Source organism: Ranitomeya imitator, chromosome 6 (assembly GCF_032444005.1).
Source record: "Ranitomeya imitator isolate aRanImi1 chromosome 6, aRanImi1.pri, whole genome shotgun sequence".
Classification (NCBI taxonomy): Eukaryota; Metazoa; Chordata; class Amphibia; order Anura; family Dendrobatidae; genus Ranitomeya; species Ranitomeya imitator.
In genome coordinates this window covers 103,244,566-103,268,737 of record NC_091287.1, presented here as the reverse complement: position 1 = coordinate 103,268,737, position 24,172 = coordinate 103,244,566, and the positions used below count along the sequence as shown (strand labels likewise).

The 24,172-nt window shown below is 44.1% G+C and overlaps 1 protein-coding gene across 6 annotated transcripts in view; it reads left to right on the top strand.

The window, feature by feature from the left end:
* Nucleotides 1-4,696: 4,696 nt before the first annotated feature.
* Nucleotides 4,697-24,172, top strand: part of SGO1 (shugoshin 1) — a 45,446-nt gene continuing 25,970 nt past the window's right edge. The window contains exons 1-5 of one of the 6 annotated variants that reach the window (XM_069729977.1): nucleotides 4,740-4,821; nucleotides 4,904-4,964; nucleotides 17,516-17,677; nucleotides 17,749-17,945; nucleotides 18,209-18,313. In XM_069729977.1, coding sequence (XP_069586078.1) covers nucleotides 17,536-17,677; nucleotides 17,749-17,945; nucleotides 18,209-18,313 — 444 coding nt within the window. In that variant the 5' untranslated portion in view covers nucleotides 4,740-4,821; nucleotides 4,904-4,964; nucleotides 17,516-17,535. Of the gene's footprint in view, nucleotides 4,965-17,515; nucleotides 17,678-17,748; nucleotides 17,946-18,208; nucleotides 18,314-24,172 lie in introns of all 6 variants that reach the window. The other 5 variants (XM_069729981.1, XM_069729978.1, XM_069729979.1 and 2 more) reach the window with 5 other exon arrangements.

The window sequence follows — 24,172 nt, the reverse complement described above, 5'->3', positions numbered from 1 at the left end:
TAAACTTGTTATCAGTATAAAAAGACACCTGTGCACACCCTCAAACAGTCTGACTCCAAACTCCACTATGGTGAAGACCAAAGAGCTGTCAAAGGACACCAGAAACAAAATTGTAGCCCTGCACCAGGCTGGGAAGACTGAATCTGCAATAGCCAACCAGCTTGGAGTGAAAAAATCAACAGTGGGAGCAATAATTAGAAAATGGAAGACATACAAGACCACTGATAATCTCCCTCGATCTGGGGCTCCACGCAAAATCCCACCCCGTGGGGTCAGAATGATCACAAGAACGGTGAGCAAAAATCCCAGAACCACGCGGGGGGACCTAGTGAATGAACTGCAGAGAGCTGAGACCAATGTAACAAGGCCTACCATAAGTAACACACTACGCCACCATGGACTCAGATCCTGCAGTGCCAGACGTGTCCCACTGCTTAAGCCAGTACATGTCCGGGCCCGTCTGAAGTTTGCTAGAGAGCATTTGGATGATCCAGAGGAGTTTTGGGAGAATGTCCTATGGTCTGATGAAACCAAACTGGAACTGTTTGGTAGAAACACAACTTGTCGTGTTTGGAGGAAAAAGAATACTGAGTTGCATCCATCAAACACCATACCTACTGTAAAGCATGGTGGTGGAAACATCATGATTTGGGGCTGTTTCTCTGCAAAGGGGCCAGGACGACTGATCCGGGTACATGAAAGAATGAATGGGGCCATGTATCGTGAGATTTTGAGTGCAAACCTCCTTCCATCAGCAAGGGCATTGAAGATGAAACGTGGCTGGGTCTTTCAACATGACAATGATCCAAAGCACACCGCCAGGGCAACGAAGGAGTGGCTTCGTAAGAAGCATTTCAAGGTCCTGGAGTGGCCTAGCCAGTCTCCAGATCTCAACCCTATAGAAAACCTTTGGAGGGAGTTGAAAGTCCGTGTTGCCAAGCGAAAAGCCAAAAACATCATTGCTCTAGAGGAGATCTGCATGGAGGAATGGGCCAACATACCAACAACAGTGTGTGGCAACCTTGTGAAGACTTACAGAAAACGTTTGACCTCTGTCATTGCCAACAAAGGATATATTACAAAGTATTGAGATGAAATTTTGTTTCTGACCAAATACTTATTTTCCACCATAATATGCAAATAAAATGTTAAAAAAACAGGCAATGTGATTTTCTGGATTTTTTTTTCTCAGTTTGTCTCCCATAGTTGAGGTCTACCTATGATGTAAATTACAGACGCCTCTCATCTTTTTAAGTGGTGGAACTAGCACTATTGCTGACTGACTAAATACTTTTTTGCCCCACTGTATATATATATAAAGCCAACCAGCACTCCTAATGTGAACATGTGCAAGCTGCAAGCTGTATCATATAGATAAAAAAGAACACAGAAGCACATGTACATGAATCTAGGCCATGTGAAAACACAGACAAATATTCAATATACTGATAGGGATTCTAGATTGTGAGCCCCATCGGGGACAGCGATGATAATGTGTGCAACCTGTAAAGCGCTGCGGAATATGTTAGCGCTATATAAAAATAAAGATTATTATTATTATTATTAATATGAATTATACTTCTCAAAAATATTTGTTCACAAATTTTTTTTCAAAAAATGTTTTTTTCATAAAACTTACAGTTATAGATGAAATGAAGATTCTTAGTGCATAAATTGGCCAATTCATGTGTGCCCATCAACCACGGCAAGGTGATCTCCCTCTGATGGGTCCTACTCTACCATACATGCCACTCTTGGGCCACCAGCCTACAACTCTGGACAAAACATGTCACTCTGGGCTAAACCTACAATTTATGGGCAGGTAGAGTTGATAACTATAACTATATATATATATATATATATATATATATATATATATATATATATATATACAGTACAGACCAAAAGTTTGGACACACCTTCTCATTTAAAAATTTTTCTGTATTTTCATGACTATGAAAATTGTACATTTACACTGAAAGCATCAAAACTATGAATTAACACATGTGGAATTATATACTTAACAAAAAAGTGTGAAACAACTGAAAATGTTTCTTATATTCTAGGTTCTTCAAAGTAGCCACCTTTTGCTTTGATGACTGCTTTGCACACTCTTGGCATTCTCTTGATGATCTTCAAGAGGTAGTCACTGGGAATGGTTTTCACTTCACAGATGTGCCCTGTCAGGTTTAATAAGTGGGATTTCTTGCATTATAAATGGGGTTCGGACCATCAGTTGTGTTGTGCAGAAGTCTGGTGGATACACAGCTGATAGTCCTACTGAATAGACTGTTAGAATTTGTATTATGGCAAGAAAAAAGCAGATAAGTAAAGAAAAGCGAGTGGCCATCATTAAGAAATGAAGTCCAAAAATTGGGCAAACTTTGAAAGTGTCCCCAAGTGCAGTTGCAAAAACCATCAAGCGCTACAAAGAAACTGGCTCACATGAGGACTGCCCCAGGAAAGAAAGACTAAGAGTCACCTCTGCTTCTGAGGATACGTTTATCTGAGTCACCAGCCACAGAAATCGCAGGTTAACAGCAGCTCAGATTAGAGACCAGGTCAATGCCACACAGAGTTCTAGCAGCAGACACATCTCTACAACAAATGTTAAGAGGAGACTTTGTGCAGCAGGGCTTCATGGTAAAATAGCTGCTAGGAAACCACTGCTAAGGACAGGCAGCAAGCAGAAGAGACTTGTTTGGGCTCAAGAACACAAGGAATGGACATTAGACCAGTGAAAATCTGTGCTTTGGTCTGATGAGTCCAAATTTGAGATCTTTGGTTCCAACCACCGTGTCTTTGCGTGACACAGAAAAGGTGAACGGATGGACTCTAGATGCCTTGTTCCCACCGTGAAGCATGGAGGAGGAGGTGTGATGGTGTGGGGGTGCTTTGCTGGTGACACTGTTGGGGATTTATTTAAAATTGAAGGCATACTGAACCAGCATGGCTACCACAGCATCTTGCAGCGGCATGTTATTCCATCCGGTTTGCATTTAGTTGGACCATCATTTATTTTTCAACAGGACAATGAACCCAAACACACCTCCAGGCTGTGTAAGGGCTATTTGACCAAGAACGAGAGTGATGGGGTGCTACGCCAGATGACCTGGCCTCCGCAGTCACCAGACCTGAACCCAATCGAGATGGTTTGGGGTGAGCTGGAACGCAGAGTGAAGGCAAAAGGGCCAACAAGTGCTAAGCATCTCTGGGAACTCCTTCAAGACTGTTGTAAGACCATTCCCGGTGACTACCTCTTGAAGCTCATCAAGAGAATGCCAAGAGTGTGCAAAGCAGTCATCAAAGCAAAAGGTGGCTACTTTGAAGAACCTTAGTTTTGATGCCTTCAGTGTGAATGTACAATTTTCATAGTCATGAAAATACAGAAAAATCTTTAAATGAGAAGGTGTGTCCAAACTTTTGGTCTGTACTGTATATATACCTATTCTATGTGTAGACATTTATTTTATCTATTCTATTCTAACCTGTCAGTGTGATTTTACTGTACACCGCACTGAATTGCCGGCTTTTCTCTAGAACACTGCTGCGTATTTCTCGCAAGTCACACTGATGGTCCGTGTGTAATCCGTATTTTTCTCGCCCCCATAGACTTTCATTGGCGGATTTTTTGCGCAATACGCTGACAAACACAGCATGCTGCGAATTTCTGTGCCTGTAAAATTCGGCAGAGAAATATACGGCAGGTAGGAGCTGCCCCATAGACAATCATTGGTCTGTGTGCAATGCGTAGTTTTTGCGCCTCTCATTAGTCCGTAAAACTCGCTAGTGTGACCCTGTCCTAAGGGTGAGTACTATATATAATCTTGCCTTTTCAGTTTTTTATTTTTTATCTTTTATTTTTCTTCAATTTTTCATTTTTTTCATTTTCCTCTTGTCTGTTTTTTTCAATTTTTTTTACATTTTTCGCCTTTTTTCATTTATTTTATTTTATTTATTTCTTCAAATTTATATATTTTTTCCAATTTTTTTCATTCTATTCATTCATTTCCTTCACTCCAACCATTTTTTTTTCATTCTCATTTTTTTTTCTTTTTTTTCATTTTCTTCCTTTTTTTCATTTTCTTTTTCATTTATTTCTCCATTTTTTCAAGATTTTCATTAGTTTATATATTTTCTTTCCTTTTCTTTTACATTTCCTTTTTACAACTTTTTCATTTCTCGGTTCTTTCAACCCCTATCTCTGTTCCGCTACATTTCATTTCCTCGTCTTTTCCAGTCTTTCCATTTTTCCACAATTAAATTACTTCTTTAATATCCTTTATTTCATTTTCCATACAATTTTTTTTTCCAAACCCAATAGCTAACCATTTCATCTTTTAGCTGACATTCCACTAGTCACCTGTCTCTATCTCCCTTTTAGATAGCCTTCCCTCATGTATTACTCAGCGCTTCAGCATGGTTCACCACAGGCACACTTTTCCCTTCTGCTTCCCCATGCGCCTGCGCATTACTTCTCATATGCACTCCAAACTTCAGGTGCGCTCCTATCCCTCACACTGCATCCCCATACCAGCGCTCACACTGCGCCTGCGCATATAGCTTTCCCTCTCATATGCGCTCCAAGCCTCAGATGCGCTCCTTTCCCTCATCATGCATCCCCATACCAGCTCTCATACTGCGCCTGCGCAATAGAGCTTTCCGTCTCATAAGCGCTCCAAGCCTCTTATTCACTGCACGCTACTGCGCATGCGCAAACGGCGCTCCCGGCTTCCCTATTTCCGGTCGCCCTGCATATTTTTGGCGCTTAGTAATAACGCTCCCAGCCACCACCGCACGCCAGATGCAGCACACAGGCAGGTCTGTATGCCAACCGCTGCCTACTCCTCTTTTCCAGCTTGCCTCTACCTTCTACTTCTCCCTGTGGCTTTCCTCCCTACAGCCCCTAGCGGGACTCCAGTACTTCTTGGGAACATGTCCTCTACCTGTTTCTTTATTATGAGGTCAGTACCAACTGCTTGGCTGTGTGCACACGCTGCTGATTTGTATTTTGTTTTTTTTTTGCTATAAAAACGCTACAAAACCGCAAAAAAAAAAAGCATTTATGCATCCCATCATTTAGAATGCATTCTGCCATTTTTGACGAGGCTGAAGTTGGTTTCCTATTCGTTCAGTTTCTTATTCGGAGCTGAAGTTGGTTTCTTATTCGGCAATTTTTTTCTCTTCTGTTTTTTATAGGTTTAACAACAAAAAATAATCATCACCATAATAAAACACAATGCAGCGAGGAGCCCTGATGTGAATACGCTTAAAAAAGGCTACAAAAACAATAAAACTGGCACAAAAATGGGCATCAAAGTGGGCACCAAAAAGCGCTGAATAAAGGGTTAAATGGCTTTGGGCCACTGATCTCACACTGCAGACATATAGAACAGGGCGCCCCAAATCAAAATCTGTTATTTCCAGCCTGGCCCAAATGGGTTCTGGGCATCAGAACTGGCATCAAAGTGGGCAGACAGTCAATTTTGGCCATTAGAATAAGTAACTGATGTTTTTAAGGGCAAGGGGTCGCAGCTGCATTGTGACTGTGTAGTTAGCCATGTCCTTCTGAAACTACACTCACAATATGCCATTTTTGGACATTATCGTGATATTATTGTGCTGGCAGGCAGAGGAAATTGCAGCTCAGAGCGCTGTATGTGTAATTGAAGTAAACAGGACTTCTTCCTGCTTCCGGACATATGCACAGTGGTATCAGTGGCTCAAAGGCATTTAACCCCTAAAAAACATCAGTTATTCAAATCTCTGAAAAAGAGCCGTTTGCCCACTTTGATGCCAGATCTGGTGCCCAGAACCCATTTGGGCCAGGCTGGATTAACTTGTTTTTGATGTCAGGCTCCATGTTCTGTATGTATGCACTATGGTATCATTGGCCAAAGGCATTTAACCCCCCTTAAAAACATCAGTTACTTATTCAAATCTGTGAAGATGGGTCGTTTGCCCGTTTTGGTGCCCAGAACCCATTTGGGCCAGGCTGAAGGGACCTGGGTTTGATGCAGGGCATCACTTTCTGTGTATTTTAAGTGTTGTATCAGTGGCCCAAAGGTATTTAACCCCTTAAAAACATCAGTTACTTATTCAAATGGCCAAAATTGACTGTCTGCCCACTTTGATGCCAGTTCTGATGCCCATAACCCATTTGGGCCAGGCTGGAAATAACAGATTTTGATTTGGGGCGCCCTGTTCTATATGTCTGCAGTGTGAGATCAATGGCCCAAAGGCATTTAACCCTTTATTCAGCGCTTTTTGGTGCCCATTTTTGTGCCAGTTTTATTGTTTTTGTAGCCTTTTTTTAAGCGTATTCCCATCAGGGCTCCTCGCTGCATTGTGTTTTATTATTGTGATTATTTTTTGTTGTTAAACCTATAAAAAACGGAAAAGAGAAAATTGCCAAATAAGAAACTGAACAAATAGGAAACCAACTTCAGCCTCGTCAATTTTTGTGCACATTATGCGGTTTTTTTTCTGTGAAAAAAAGCAGCATGTTAATTTTTACAGATTTTTTTTTTTTGTGTGGATTTCCCACTATGTAATGCATTGGGAAAAATATGCAGAAAAAGCATGCACATTTCCATTTTTTTTTTCCTCAGGAAATTTCTGCAAGAAGTCCTGAATGTGTTCACATAGCCTTACATCTGCATTCTATATCCACCACCCAGTTTTCGTTGCGTCTTAGGCCGGCGTCACACACAGCGTATGAAAATACGGTCTGTATATTACGGCCGTAATATGCTGAAAAGTCCCCAAAATAGTGGTCCGTAGCTCCTCCGTAGGCAGGGTGTGTCACCGTTTTGTGCGCATGGCATCCTCCGTATGGCATCCGTACTGCGTGTTTTTATTGCAGGCTTGCAAAACCAACATACGGCTATACAAGGGATCCATGTGTAAAAAACAAACAAAAAAAACATATATATCTATCAGTACACATATATGTATATATATTCTTACTTCATACAGCCGCGATATAGCAGAAAGCCGGTAATTCAATTACCGGCTTTTGCTTTCTCCTTCCTAAACCCGACATATGAGACCTGGTTTACATACAGTAAACCATCTCATATCACCATTTTTTTTTTTTTGCATAATCCACACTACTAATGTTAGTAGTGTGCATCTGCAAAATTTGGCCGTTCTAGCTCTTAAAATAAAGGGTTAAATGGCGGAAAAAATTGGCGTGGGCTCCCGCGCAATTTTCTCCGCCAGAGTAGTAAAGCCAGTGACTGAGGGCAGATATTAATAGCCTGGAGAGGGTCCATTGTTATTGCCCCCCCCCCCCCCCCCCTGGCTAAAAACACCTGCCCCCAGCCACCCCAGAAAAGGCACATCTGGAAGATGCGCCTATTCTGGCACTTGGCCACTCTCTTCCCATTCCCGTGTAGCGGTGGGATATGGGGTAATGAAGGGTTAATGCCACCTTGCTATTGTAAGGTGACATTAAGCCTAATTAATAATGGAGAGGCGTCAATTATGACACCTATCCATTAATAATCCAATACTAGTAAAGGGTTAAAAAAAATACACAAACACATTATTAAAAATTATTTTAATGAAATAAATAAAATATTACAACAACCTTTGTTTTTAACATCCAATCACTGAAGACCCTCGTTCTGTAACAAAAAAACATAATAAACCAACAATATACTTACCTTCCGCAGATCTGTAAAGTCCAACGATGTAAATCCATCTGAAGGGGTTAAAACATTTTGCAGCCGGGAGTTCTGCTAATGCAGCACTACTCCTCGCTGCAAAACCCCAGGGAATGAAGGTAAAGTAGGTCAATGACCTATATTTACCTGCATTTGCGGTGAGGCGCCCTCTGCTGGCTGTTTATAGATCGTGGGAACTTGCCTAGAAAGCCTGGGAGCTTTCTAGGAAAGTTCCCACGATCTATGAACAGCCAGCAGAGGGCGCCTCACTGCAAATGAAGCTAAATATAGATCATTGACCTATATTTAGCTTCATTCCCCGGGGTTTTGCAGCAAGGAGCAGCCTGCATTAGCCGAACTCCTTGCTGCAAATTTTTTTAACCCCTTCAGAAGGATTTACATCGTTGGACTTTACAGATCTGCGGAAGGTAAGTATATTGTTGGTTTATTATGTTTTTTCTTTTACAGAACGAGGGTCTTCAGTGATTGGATTGGGCGTTAAATAAAATATTACAACAACCTTTGTTTTTATTTCATTAAAATAATTTTTAATAATGTGTGTGGTTTTTTTAACCCTTTCATTCAATTGGATTAATAATGGATAGGTGTCATAATTGACGCCTCTCCATTATTAATTAGGCTTAATGTCACCTTACAATAGCAAGGTGGCATTAACCCTTCATTACCCTATATCCCACCGCTACACGGGAATGGGAAGAGAGTGGCCAAGTGCCAGAATAGGCGCATCTTCCAGATGTGCCTTTTCTGGGGTGGCTGGGGGCAGATGTTTTTAGCCAGGGGGGTCCAATAACCATGGACCCTCTCCAGGCTATTAATATCTGCCCTCCGTCACTGGCTTTACTACTCTGGCGGAGAAAATTGCGCGGGAGCCCACACCAATTTTTTCCGCCATTTAACCCTTAAATATAATAGCTAGAATGACCAAATTTTGCAGATACACACTACTAACATTAGTAGTGTGGATTATGCAAAAAAAAATGGTGATATGAGATGGTGTGTGTATATATATATATATATATATATATATATATATATATATATATATATATATATATATATATATTCTACTGTAAGCTGTCAGTGTGATTTTACTGTACACCGCACTGAATTACCGGCTTTTCTCTGTAACAGCGCTGCGTATTTCTCGCAAATCACACTGCTGGTCCGTGTGTAATCCGTATTTTTGGGGCTTCCATAGACTTTAATTGGCGTTTTATTTGCGCAATACGGTGACAAACGCAGCATGCTGCGATTTTCTACGGCCGTAGAAAGCCGTATAATACTGATCAGTAAAATACGGCAGATAGGAGCAGGGGCATAGAGAATAATTGTGCCGTATTTTTTGCGAGTTTTACGGACGTAGCTTCTGCGCTCTTACGTCCGTAAAACTCGCAAGTGTGACGCCGGCCTTGCACTCATTGTGATCTCTGTGGTTCATCATTTTGATATCGATGCACTGCTATGATTCTGTGGACTTTTCTCATTGTAATCTCTGTGAACATACTTGCGTGTGTGTAAATTTTTTTTTTATATATTTATATATTTTTTACTTTTTTTTTTTTTTTTTTTCTGTCTAACTTCCGTAACGGAAATCCCGCGTCACTGATTGGTCTCGCCAGCTGCCTGTCATGGCTGCCGCAACCAATCAGCGATGGGCAAAGTCCGATAAGTCCCTCGCTACTCCCCTGCAGTCAGTGCCTGGCACCCGCTCCATACTCCCCTCCAGTCACCGCTCACACAGGGTTAATGCCAGCGGTAACGGACTGCGTTATGCCACGGATAACGCACTCCGTTAACGCTGCTATTAATCCTGTGTCCTCAACTTTTTACTATTGATGCTGCCTATGCAGCGTCAATAGTAAAAATATGTAATGTTAAAAATAATTAAAAAAAAACACCTGCTATTCTCACCTTCCGTAGTCCGATGCGCCTGCCGCTAGCTTCCATTCCTAGAGGCATTGCGAAATTACCCAGAATACTTAGCGGTCTCGCTACTCATATAGTAGATGGCACAGCCCACGCAGTAGATGGCACAGCAAACACCATATCCTGTTTAAAAAAAAAAAAAAAAAAAAATTTCAAATACAAAATCGCTCCATACTCGCCCTCCGTCGGCCCCTGGATCCAGGCGAGGCGTTTACCGATGCTCCTCGTGACGCTCCGGTCCCAAGAGTGCATTGCATTCTCGCGAGACCGCAATGCATGGACCGGTCACCGGAGTGTCGCGATGAGCGGGAAAGGCCAGGGGCCGACGGAGGGTGAGTATATAATATTTTTTTTAATTATTTTTATGCATAGGCAGCATCAAGAGTAAAAAGTTGGTCACACAGGGTTAATAGCAGCGTTAACGCAGTGTCCTATTTATTCATACTACGGGGCTGGGATTCACAAGCAGGGCGGCCGCACAGGCGCAGTCAGCGAGACTGCATAGGATGTCAGACGGGCAGCGCTCACTGCGCCTGCCCCAGACATAAGAGCGCAGGTGTTTTTTTTTTTTTTTTTTTTTTTTTTTTGGCTGAAAATGCCCCTCTTGGCTTATACTCGAGTCATTGTCCCAGGGGGTTCAGCGGGAGAGCGGCGGCTATGACATACTCACCTGCTCGTGGCGTGGACCCTGTACCTCCGATGGTCTTCTCCGGGCGCTGACAGCTTCTTCCAGCGTTGAGCTGTCATGTGGTACCGCTCATTACAGTAATGAATATGGACGTGACTCCACTCCCATGGGGTGGAGCCGCATATTCATTACTGTAATGAGTGCTACCGGTAAACGCTCAACGCTGGAAGAAGCTGTCAGCGCCCAGAGAAGACAATCAGGGAAGCTGCCAGGGACCGCGCAGGGAGCAGGTGAGTATAGCACCTGTCCTTGTTCCACCGCTGGGCTCCGTCCTCTGCTATGACGCTCAGGCCAGAGGGCGCGATGACTTGGTTAGTGCGCTCCCTCTGCCTGAACGTCAGTGCAGAGGACGCGGAAAATACAGCGGCGCCCGGCAGTTGAATGGAGACAGGTGAATATTGCAAGTGCAGGGGGCCTGAGAGGCGAGTATGTCATTATTTTTTTTTTTTTTTTCCTCTCGCAGCAACAGCATATGGGGCAAATATCTGTATGGAGCATCTTATGGGGCCCTTATTAACCTTTATGCAGCATTATATGGGGCATATTTTAATATGGAGCATCTTATGGCCCATCATAAACATTATGGAGCATTATATGGGGCGTATTTTGTATGGAGCATCTTATGGGGCCCATTAGGAACTGTATGGAGCATTATATAGGGCTCCTGATTTCAATATGGATATTCAAAAACACTTAACCTACTGATGTCTCAATTAATTTTACTTTTATTGGTGTTGGTTTTTATTTTTGACATTTACCGGTAGCTGCTGCATTTTCCATCCTAGGCTTGTACTCGAGTCATTAAGTTTTCCCAGTTTTTTTTTTTTTTGTGGCAAAGTTAGGGGTCTCGGTTTATACTCGGGTCAGCTTATACTCGAGTATATACGGTACGTCTTCTTGGTCGCCGCGACATTGCATTAAAATGCAATAATGGACGATTAAAACGATTTATCTGCACCAAAATGGTATCATTAACCCCTTACCGGCATCGGACGTACTATACCGTCCGATGCCGGCTCCCCTGCTTTGATGCAGGGCTCCGCGGTGAGCCCGCACCAAAGCCGGGACATGTCAGCTGTTTTGAACAGCTGACATGTGCCCGTAATAGGCGCGGGCAGAATTGCGATCTGCCCGCACCTATTAACTAGTTAAATGCCGCTGTCAAACGCAGACAGCGGCATTTAACTACCGCTTCCGGCCGGGTGGCCGGAAATGACGTCATCGCCGACCCCCGTCACATGATCGGGGGTCGGCGATGCTTGTGAATGGTAACCATAGAGGTCCTTGAGACCTCTATGGTTACTGATTGCCCGTCGCTGTGAGCGCCACCCTGTGGTCGGCGCTCACAGCACACGTGCAATTCTGCTACATAGCAGCGATCAGCAGATCGCTGCTATGTAGCAGAGCCGATCGTGCTGTGCCTGCTTCTAGCCTCCCATGGAGGCTATTGAAGCATGGCAAAAGTTAAAAAAAAAAAAGTTAAAAAAAATGTGAAAAAAATAAAAAAAACATAAGTTTAAATCACCCCCCTTTCGCCCCAATCAAAATAAATCAATAAAAAAAATATCAAATCTACGCATATTTGGTATCGCCGCGCTCAGAATTGCCCGATCTATCAAATAAAAAAAGTATTAACCTGATCACTAAACAGCGTAGCGGGAAAAAAACTCGAAACGCCAGAATTACGTTTTTTTGGTCGCCGCGACATTGCATTAAAATGCAATAACGGGCGATCAAAAGAACGTATCTGCACCGAAATGCTATCATTAAAAACGTCATCTCGGCACGCAAAAAATAAGCCCTCAACCGACACCAGATCACGAAAAATGGAGACGCTACGAGTATCGGAAAATGGCGCAATTTTTTTTTTTTTATTTTTTTTTTTTTAGCAAAGTTTGGATTTTTTTTTCACCACTTAGATAAAAAATAACCTAGTCATGTTTGGTGTCTATGAACTCGTAATGACCTGGAGAATCATAATGGCAGGTCAGTTTTAGCATTTAGTGAACCTAGCAAAAAAGCCAAACAAAAAACCAATGTGGGATTGCACTTTTTTTGCAATTTCACCGCACTTGGAATTTTTTTCCCGTTTTCTAGTACACAACATGCTAAAACCGATGTCGTTCAAAAGTACAACTCGTCCCGCAAAAAATAAGCCCTCACATGGCCAAATTGACGGAAAAATAAAAAAGTTATGGCTCTGGGAAGGAGGGGAGCGAAAAACGAACACGGAAAAACGAAAAATCCCCCGTCATGAAGGGGTTAAAAACAACAGCTTGGCACGCAAAAAATTAGCCTTCACCCTACCCCAGATCACGAAATGGAAACGCTACGGGTCATGGAAAATTGCGCTTTTTTTGCTTAAAATTCCAAACTTTTTTTTTTTTTTTTTTTTTCACCACCTAGATTAAAAAAAAAAGAACCTAGATATGTTTGGTGTATATGAACTTGTAATGACCTGGAGAATCATAATGGCTGGTCAGTTTTGCATTTAGTGAACCTAGTAAAAAAGCAAAACAAAAAACTGGGGTTGCTTTTTTATTTTTTTTTTGCAATTTTCACCTCACTTGTGATTTTTTTTTTTTTTTTTTTTTTTTTTTATTTCCTGTTTTCTAGTACACGACATGGTAAAACCAATGGTGTCTTTCTAAAGTACAACTCGTCCCACAAAAATTAAGCCCTCACATGGCCATATTGACGGAAAAATAAAAAAGTTATGGCTCTGGGAAGGAGAGGAGACAAAAATGCAAAACCGAAAAAAGCTTCGGGGGTTAAGCAGTTCTATGCCAGAAAACGGTCATGAACTCCTGGATGAATCTGACCTATATAAATTTCAAACTCCTCTTAATTTTTTATTTTTTTTTCTACATACTCCTTTTAGTTTACATCTTGTGCTGGTACAAGAGCGGTGTCAGTGTTTAGTAACACATGCAAGGCCAATTGCAGGTGGTTCTGTAGCCTTAGGCTATGTGCACACGTCAGGATTTCTTGCAGAAATTTCCTGACAAACGGACATTTCTGCCAGAAATCCGCATGCATTTTTTTTTCTTTTTCCAATGCATTAAATAGCTGGAAAAATCTGCAAAATTAATGAACATGCTGCTTTTTTTTACCGCAATGCATTTTTTTTGCAGAAAAAAACGCATCATGTGCACAAATTGCAGAATGCATTCTAAATGATAGGATGCATATGTATGCGTTATATCGTGAAAAAACACGAAAATTCCTGAGCGTGTGCACATACCCTTACTGTACAAAAACTGATCCAATGAATAGTGACGGTAAATATGTAAAGTGGCACAGAGTGGCTGCTGTCTGGTTTTGCTCTGGCACTTTACTGACAAGTGGTGTCTCAGTCCTAGTGTGCTGTGGGGTGCATTACACTAACTTGTAGGCTGCAGGCCCTTGCTGTCTCCAGGCTTCGGTCCTCAGGAGCCACCGCACACAATGCATGGGACGCCAAGTATTTTGCAACAGTCAAACTTTTACTAAACAGTCCAAGTTCATCAGGTGGATGGGGCACAGCAAATTCACATTTTTCTTCCTTAGCACAACTCCTCTACAGTCCTGTCGCTAGCTCATCCTGGACTGCCCCCGAGCCCACTGATTCCGTCAGTCTCAGTGATTTCTCATTCACCTTGGCAGTGAACCCGGGACCGGCCATCACATTCAGTCTGAGGGTCCCTGTGCATCTTTCTCTGTGCATCAGAGGACACAATATGTCCGGCAGCCCCTATGCTAGACCTTAGTCTTCGTACGTGACAGGAGGAACCGTTAGAGATCCCAGTAATGCCTCCCACCTCCTGGAACAAGCGACACATGCTGACCCTAGCAGCCCACTGAACCTGGCCTTCACTAACACTGAACTCCCTCTAACCAGGAAGTTCTCCCCTTTTATCAGCACTAGTTCCCACTCACTGCCATCTTACATGCTAAAACGATTACCCTTATTCTATATCTTATGCTATATTCACATTATGCATGAACACTTCACATGCTGTACAGTTAGGGCCAGAAATATTTGGACAGTGACACAATTTTCGCGAGTTGGGCTCTGCATGCCACCACATTGGATTTGAAATGAAACCTCTACAACAGAATTCAAGTGCAGATTGTAACATTTAATTTGAAGGGTTAAACAAAAATATCTGATAGAAAATGTAGGAATTGTACACATTTCTTTACAAACACTCCACATTTTAGGAGGTCAAAAGTAATTGGACAAATAAGCATAACCCAAACAAAATATTTTTATTTTCAATATTTTGTTGCAAATCCTTTGGAGGCAATCACTGCCTTAAGTCTGGAACCCATGGACATCACCAAACGCTGGGTTTCCTCCTTCTTAATGCTTTGCCAGGCCTTTACAGCCGCAGCCTTCAGGTCTTGCTTGTTTGTGGGTCTTTCCGTCTTAAGTCTGGATTTGAGCAAGTGAAATGCATGCTCAATTGGGTTTGGATCTGGAGATTGACTTGGCCATTGCAGAATGTTCCACTTTTTGGCACTCATGAACTCCTGGGTAGCTTTGGCTGTATGCTTGGGGTCATTGTCCATCTGTACTATGAAGCGCCGTCCAATCAACTTTGCAGCATTTGGCTGAATCTGGGCTGAAAGTATATCCCGGTACACTTCAGAATTCATCCGGCTACTCTTGTCTGCTCTTATGTCATCAATAAACACAAGTGACCCAGTGCCCATGCCATCACGTTGCCTCCACCATGTTTTACAGAGGATGTGGTGTGCCTTGGATCATGTGCCGTTCCCTTTCTTCTCCAAACTTTTTTCTTCCCATCATTCTGGTACAGGTTGATCTTTGTCTCATCTGTCCATAGAATACTTTTCCAGAACTGAGCTGGCTTCTTGAGGTGTTTTTCTGCAAATTTAACTCTGGCCTGTCTATTTTTGGTATTGATGAATGGTTTGCATCTAGATGTGAACCCTTTGTATTTACTGTCATGGAGTCTTCTCTTTACTGTTGACTTAGAGACAGATGCACCTACTTCACTGAGAGTGTTCTGGACTTCAGTTGATGTTGTGAACGGGTTCTTCTTCACCAAATTAAGTATGCGGCGATCATCCACCACTGTTGTCATCCGTGGACGCCCAGGCCTTTTTGAGTTCCCAAGCTCACCAGTCAATTCCTTTTATCTCAGAATGTACCCAACTGTTGATTTTGCTACTCCAAGCATGTCTGCTATCTCTCTGATGGATTTTTTCTTTTTTTTTCAGCCTCAGGATGTTCTGCTTCACCTCAATTGAGAGTTCCCTTGACCGCATGTTGTCTGCTCACAGCAACAGCTTCCAAATGCAAAACCACACACCTGGAATCCACCCCTGACCTTTTAACTACTTCATTGATTACAGGTTAACGAGGGAGACGCCTTCAGAGTTAATTGCAGCCCTTAGAGTCCATTGTCCAATTACTTTTGGTCCCTTGAAAAAGAGGACGCTATGCATTACAGAGCTATGATTCCTAAACCCTTTCTCCGATTTGGAAACTATCATATTGCAGCTGGGAGTGTGCACTTTCAGCCCATATTATATATATAATTGTATTTCTGAACATGTTTTTGTAAACAGCTAAAATAACAAAACTTGTGTCACTGTCCAAATATTTCTGGCCCTAACTGTACATCACCATAATACATTACACAAGCCACACATTATATTTACATATAAAACCACACAACAGTATTCACATGACACATCTATTGTCTTCAAGGGCAGGAACAGGGTAAGACAGTCCTCATCCCTACAAACGCATGAACCTTCCCCTGGTTGGGGATGGGGGCCGAATCGCTGTTGGTTGAACAGCATTTATATTCACTTTTGAAATGGCAGAATCTGCAGCAAGCCATAACATATGCATGGACTTTTCCCTTTGAGTGTGAATTGGGTTCTGAAGTTAATTACTTTGCACAATAGTCTAATTTTGGTAAATTGACCACAAGTTCAAATCTGCAGCTTGATATTCTAGTTTCCTGTGCTGGGGACTGAAAATTGCATGGTCTGTAAAAGGAATACATTTATGGGAGATGGTGAAGGTTGCACTTTTATGAATCCTTTTGTTAAAGGTTTTCCTTGGGCCTTAAATTTTTTTTATTTTTTCCCTTATAAATGTCCTTATTCACGATCTTGTGACCGCCACTTCTGACTGACCAGTAGAGGTAGCGGTCACAAGTGCTCAGCTGCCAGAAAGAGGCTCTCGTAGACTTTACATTGAGTAGTGACTCTAGCTCACCCAGCAAACACTGGAGAGATATGACAGGTCTCAACCTGCAGAAGACCGCAGCGGCTCCAAGAACAGATAAACTGCAGCTAGTGAATATATTGTGGGTAGGGAACTTGCATTAATGACGTCACTCAATCAGTAAAATAAAAAAATGCTGAAAGTGGTGCTTTAACTCCTTCAGACTTTCACGGATAGGTATGTGAACGGTCACATCCCTGCCTTTGATACACGCTACAATGCTCAGCCCGAATCTTTCCCTGATTCTGATCTGATCAGCTGTCATGTGCCTCTAACAGATGCAGGTGGATCTCGGATCCACCCATGGCTGTTAACCAGTTAAATGGCACTCAGTCAGTGACCGCCGGCCGGAAGCGCATCACAACTCCTGCCCATCTGCGCCCATGTGACTTGATTATGGGGCGCCGATGGGTTGTCATTACAGCCGGGAGATTGGATGATCACAGCTTCAAGTCTCCTACAGCCAGATGTAAGCATTGTACCGAGATGCCCTACATCGCTCCATTCATTATTTGGTGGCCACTCCTGTGTACTGCAGATGGGCTCTTATTCTCTGCCGGTGCCAATAACTGCTGATGGTAGCGGTCAGACACCCCCACTAAGTTGATAATTTTATAACGAGCAAAGGTAATCAATTTTATGCCTCTAGAAAACCCTCTTTGAGGATCAGTGGACTTGCCAATTGCTTACACTCAGTTTATGACACGGCCGCAGCAGGGATGCATTCTGTGTCCTATACATCACCAGACCGTGAGGGTGGTGGGGTCATGTACAAACGTGGTTTTGTGTGTCAGTGCTTGGAAAGCCTTCCTTCTTAAATATGGCACCATAATCATCATCATCAATAACTCCCTGTATTTTTGTTTTATGCAGAAAGATGATTTGTTTTGGTCTTGTGATATTCATTTCTTTTTATTTTGATTTACTTGATGCATTTTTTTTTTCATTGTGATGTTGCAGAGTACTGAGCCTCTGAACAGATGGCTAAAGAAAGATGTGTAAAGAAGAGCTTTCAGGACAGCCTGGAGGACATAAAGGAGCGGATGAAAGAGAAGAGGACAAAAAAGCTTGCAAAGGTGGCCACAGTCAGTAAGGCTTTATCCACCAAAGTCAAGATAATTGGTAAGAGCTCTGCCTTTTATCTGTGGGAAGGGGTACTTGCGAATATTACACTTCATTCTGTTCCTTTTCAGGCAACAGCTCTGTAACAGTGAAGAGTTTCCAGGCAAACAATAAGGCTCTCGCTCTTGCTCTAGAAGCTGAGAGATGTAAGAGCAGGCAGGCTCAGGATCTCATTCTCCAGCTGAAACGAGAGCACCAGAGGCTGATCTGTGAGATCTTTCTTTTGAGGAGGAAGCTGACCATGCAGCAGGGGAACAGTGCCTCAGATGTGAGTGTAATATTCATAGTCTGCAGATTCACTCTATAGTGAATGATTAGTCTGTGTACAGCATTACAGGCCATGTTGACGCTATAGAAATAAACTGCGATCATTGAAGTCCCTTGTATATGTGGTTACCATGAAATAATGGGCATCCTGAATCTGCTTATAAATGCCCATCTTTGCAGTTAGTGTTTTTCTATAGGGACTGACTAACCGAATACATAAGGTGCTTTCATAATGGTTTACGCTGTTTTTAATACTTTTCCTAGACAAAGTTTGCTTCCTTGAAGGAAATAATTGCCAAAGTCACTCACAATTTGCTGGAGACAGCCAACCTACTTGGCCCTGCACATGCCTTGTGTTCCACTGATGGAGTGAGTATTATTATCTAAGCCAGACCCGTATGCACGAGTCTGGCTTCACATAAAATCAGTGGTTTGACCCATTAGTGACGGCTGCCGTGCATGTGCAGCTGCTGTGCAAAATCACTATGGCGTGTGCTCAAGTTGAACCTGCTCCATGCTGTGTGGGTGCCACCTGTTACCTACCCTTCACTCACCAGTAACTGATGTGATCAGAGCTTACTCTTATTGCACTAGTTTTAACCTCTTACATGCCACATCACAACTGACAGACTTCAACATGGCGGCCGGCACTATTGGCGGCCCTCGGTATCCTGGACCACTTGTGGATTAGTTGCTATGGCAGCTGGGGGCCATCTAGAGCACCCCCCATATGTCATGCTCTGATCTGTGGTATCAATAAGCTTGACATGCAAAAAAAAAAAGTTACACTTAACGGTAATTCGGTTTGTCTGACGCTCCACGACATCACCATTGGAGGTTGCAACCCCCATCCTAATTAGGGACACTGGGTTTAAATAGCCCTTCCCGTCCCTCCATACGCTGTGTTTTTTCCAAGGACCACACAGTATAAATACTTGATTTTTTTTATTAACACTAAGGAATCAAGTGAACATAACGTTTCGTAGGGTGGGAATTACCCGTGCTGTTGTAGAGGGTCTTGGAATTACACGTACCGGTAATTTGGTTTCTATTTTCTCTAATCCCCTCCAGGACTGCACCACAGGAGAAATGGAAATTACGGTAACAACGATAAGGAGGGACAATAGCCTGGAGGACTTTCCTGCCAAAGGCTTTTTTTTTTTTTTTTTTTTTTTTTAATAGTCATTAGGTCTAATCTGTAATGCTTAGTAAAGGTATGGACTGAGGAACAGTTAGCAGCTCTGCTCGCTAGAAACTTTGGCCCTTTCAGCCCAAGAGACGGATACTGTTCTAGTGGAATAAGCCATTAGTGATTCAGGAGGAGATAAATCTTGATTTTTATGTTTCTGTGATTAGTTTTTTTTAATCCAGTTCGCCAGAGTTCTTGGAGGCTCTTACCTTTATTTGGTCCACAGTATTGGACAAAAAGGTTTTGATCTTTTCTCCAAGGTCCCGTTTGACTCGGGTAAAAGAGGATGGTTCTCTGAACATCTAGAAAATGAAATTCTGCTTCTCTATCGCCCTTTGGGTTCTGACAAAAGGAATTACATTATATTGTGGGACATGTGAAGTTCAGATGTTACCATTGGAAGGAAGGGTCTAGGCGAAGGATTGTCGTCCAGGATTTTCAAATAAGGTTCCCTGATGGATAGGGCCTGTATCTTGCCAATCCTCCTTGCTGTCGTAATGGTTACCAAGGCCACTTTCCAAGATCGTTTGTCCATTTGGATTTGGGCCATAGGAGCAAAGGGCAGGATAGCAAGACCCTTCAATACTATATTCAGGTCTCAAGATGGAATTACATTGGACCTCCTTGGACAAATTCTAGAGACTGCTATCATGAACCTCTTTATCCATTGGTTGTCTGCCAGGTTTTGGGTTAAAAAAGGAACTTCGGGCTGACACCTGGACTTTCAGGGTACTAGGTCTTAACACTTTCGATAGGCCGTCCTGTAGAAAGTCTAATATCCTCACAATATCAGGATGAAATGGATCGATGGGGGTAGGTAGATCCATGTCACACAGAGAAGGTCTTCCATATCTTGGAATAGTTGACGTTTGTGACCTGCTTCCTTCTTTTTTGCAGGGTACTTAGGACTGCATCTGAGAGACCTGTGGCTTTCAGGATTGAGGCTTCAGAAGCCAGGCTGCCAAGCTTAAAAGGAATGTCACCCCAAAATTTGAGTATGAGCTGCAGCCACCGGCATCAGGGGCTTATCTACAGCATTCTGTAATGCTGTAGATAAGCCCCCGATGTACCCTGAAAAACAGGTTAGATTATACTCACCCAGGGGCGGTCCCGGTTCGGTTCTGATGAGTGTCGCAGTCTGGGTTCGGCGCCTCCCATCTTCATGTGATGACGTCCTCTTTTCTTCCTGCTGCGGCTCCTTCGCAGGCGTACTTTGTATGCCCTGTTCAGGGCAGAGCAAAGTACTGTAGTGCGCAGGCGCTGGGAAAGGTCAGAGGCCTGGCGCCTGCACACTGCAGTACTTTGCTCTGCCCTCAACAGGGCAGATAAAGTACGCCTGCTCAGCAGCCGTGGCAGGAAGAAGAGGACGTCATCGCATGAAGATAGGTGGCGCCGGACCGCGACACCCATTGGACCCACCCGAACCGGGACCGCCCCTGGGTGAGTATAATTAACCTGTTTTTCTTATCTTTCAGGGTACATCGGGGGCTTATCTACAGCATTACAGAACGCTGTAGATAAGCCCCTGATGCCAGTGGCGGCAGCTCGTTCTTGAATTTTGGGGTGACAGATTCCCTTTAAGCTGTGGGGAGCCGGTTGACAAATTGGACCTTGATTTAGTAGGTCTTGGTCTGGAGGAAGTATGAGAGGCTCCACTGAGTTCAGAAGTTTCAGAGCCCCAAACCAGCTCCTCTTTGGCCAGAGAGGAGCTATCAGAATGGTTTTGACCCTGTCCATTCTGACCACCTGCAATGTTCTTGGTAATAACAGAATTCGAGGGAACACATAGGCCAAACTGAAGTTCCACGGGAGAGAAAAGGCATCCACTCTTAATTGGGTTTCGTTTGGACCTATAGAGAAATAATGATCTACCTTTGTGTTTGTTCCATACATTAGACGTGAGGAGGTCCATGTTAAAATATGTCTATGACCAGTCAGAGAAAGGACCAGTCCCTATTCGTAGCAGAAATGTGTATGCAGTGTCTAAGAGTACCATTGCCAGATGGATCGGGGAGGCCATTAGTTTGTCTTGCTCTGCGAGTGGTGCTCCGGTTCCTGAAGGCATTAAGGCTCACTCCACTAGGACCATAGCTACCTCCGGAGCAGAAAAGGCAGGGGTATCAATTGATCAGATCTTTAATGCCGCTACCTGGTCCTCACCAGCTACTTTCTTTAAACACCACAGACTGAATCTGTCCTCCTCTGCTGACTTGACCTTTGGTAGAAGGGTGCTGCAAGCTGTTGTCCTTCCCTAAGGTGTTTCATTTCACCAAAAATCTCAGGTGTGCTGTCATGGGTGAAGGGGAAAATACCAAAGTTACTTACTGGTAGCCGTTTTTTCCAGAACACATGACAGCACCCGTATATTCTCCCATCACCATTCCCCCCCACCCCCCACCCCCCCTCCTCACCTTTTGGGTGTGCACTACAGTTTAAGTGTGTTTTCATATAATATGGTGTTGGTTATGTGTGTAAACTAACTGGAGGTCCTCCCATTTTTCTCTAACCCAAATGAAGTTGGGGAGATATACCACCCTTTTATTTCAGTAGGTTTCTACTGGTTTCACCTGAATATCTACTTCAGGAATTTCTATGCAGCACTTAGCGATGTTTTCATCCAGAGGGAAACGGTCCTTCAGATCACCTAGGTTGTTCAGCTTCCTTTTTGGGAACTCCCATTTATCCAGAATTAAATTCTGAACGTTGTCATGGATGGGAAACAATCTCTGTTTTCATTCTCAAGCCCCCGAACATCTCATCCTGGACTGTGCGGGACGTTTTCTCTTCTACCCCCGTTGCATTTCTGACCGCAAGTAATAATTCCTCAATGTCAAAAGAGGAAAATAATTTATCATCTTGCTCGGTGTAGTAACTTGGAGTAACTTTGCTTTCTTCCAACCATACTTCGGGAACTGACACTTCTTTCTCGCCTCATTGGGGGACACAGGTAACCATGGGTGTATGCTGCTGTCACTAGGTGGCTGACACTATGCAAATAAAGAAGTAACTCCTCCCCGGCAGTATACACCCTCTGACAGGCACCAGGCAACTCAGTTTTTGCTTAGTGTCTGTAGGAGGCAGACCTGGATCTAACACCAGATCCGCATTTCTTTTACAGGGATTTGTTGTGTGTTATTAACCTTTTCCCCTTTTTCAGACTTTTTTTCTTCAGGGTAACAGGGTACAGTTTTTTTTCTCACCCGGTTTTCCCCACTTTGAGCGACCGAGAGGCAGTGTGGTATCCCCCACATCACACCCTCTCGGACCTGCTGGGCAGGACCTTGTCCCCTGTCACCCATTTGGGTGTTCAGGGTGACTTTCTTCCTCGGTGGCCAGTCCTGCCCGTTTCGCCTCCTCATCCCTCTCCTCGGAGAGGGCTGAGAGGAAGACAGCGGTCACTTCCAGTGACCCTCTCCCCCTGTTTAGGGGTCGACGCCATCTTCTGCGCCGGAGTTTGTGGCGCGGGAAGGAGGACTTCTTCCAGGACTCTCTACCAGGGATCCTGATGTGTTCCTCATCTCCAGGTAGGGGATCTTCAAGCAACAGTACTCCCCCGGAACCCCGCCCGGCAAGCAGTCTCCAGGATCTTACCAGGGCCTCCTTTTGACAGGAGAGTGGGCTGCAACACTGCTTTTCCGGCGCCGGGATGCGGGGAACACGTTGACATTTCCTTGCTTTCCCTCCTTTTCATTCAAACCTGCGAGCGCGCGCCCGCCCGCCCCCCCCCCCCCTTTTTTTTTTTTTTTTTCTCCCGGCTTTCTTCCTTCTCCTTCGTTCGGCGCTTACGCGCCCCCTGGTGGCGGCCGGCATTATAGGGCCAGGAGTTCAGCACTCTTGGGGGCGTTTCTTATGCATTCCCCCTTCGGCGCTTGTGCACGCCCACAGCGTCGTGCTGTCTCAGCGCTCTTTCTGGTACTTCCTGCTCCCTGTCAGCGTCTGCTCACCACGTGGGACACAGAAATCTCGGGGGAACACAGGCACCTGTGGCTACCGCTGTCACTGTCCTTCTGCAGGCTCAGCCCTACTGCTCTTTTGGGCTCTACTCCTCCCGGCAGTACTTCTCCGCACCTATGTCCGACCCCACTCCGGCCCTTGCCACTACGGCCATCCATTACGCCTGCGCTCACTGTAAGAAAGTGGGCCTCAGGTCAGCCTTCTCCTTTCTGCCCGTCCTGCGTTCCTCCCATCATGTCAGCCCCTCAGGAAGCTCCTAGGTCTCGGGATGTGTCCCCCCCCCCCAAAAAAAAAAACCCTAACCCCTTCCCCAACCACCCTTTCCCCCCCACCCCCAGAGTGGGCTGTTGCAATGTCTCAATCAGTGTCTGACCTGACTAAGGTGTCTCAGTCCCTGGTCCAGGCACTTGAACGTATCCAGCTTCTCTCTAATGCCACCAGTGCCACGAACGCAGCGGTCCTAGACCCTCAGAGGCAGACCTTATCTAGTTCCTCTTCTAGTTCCCTGGACCACTCCGGGGTCACCCTATCTGTCCGTTCCCCCTCCTCGCAGGGTGACGTCGGGTCTGACCTATCCTCTGTTGGAATCTCACTCTGATGCAGATCAGACTTCCGGAACACAGGAGATGGTTGATAGCCTTATTTCAGCTATCATTCAGACGCTTGAACTTAAGGAGGATGAGGCAAGCTCTCAGGACGTCTCCGTTGCTTTTAAACGGATTAAACGTCCCTCTGGGGTTTTTCCTATTCACAGGGAGTTTGACAATACTACCTCTACACACTGGGAAAACCCTGGTAAGCGTTTCCCTGTCAGGAAACTGATAGACGTGTTATACCCTTTTCACTCCGACCTTGTCTCTAAATGGTCCGAGTCTCCTAAGGTCGACCCGCTCGTGTCCAGACTATCCTCGCAGACAGTTCTGTCTATCCCGGACGCGGCGTCCCTTAAGGACCCCACGGACAGACAAATCGAGGCACTAGCAAACATTGTGGCCATTTGCCGGATTCTCTGGCTAAAAGCGTGGAATGCTGACCCCGCTTCTAAAAAAAAAAACAAAAAAAAAAAAAAAAAACACTGGTCTGCC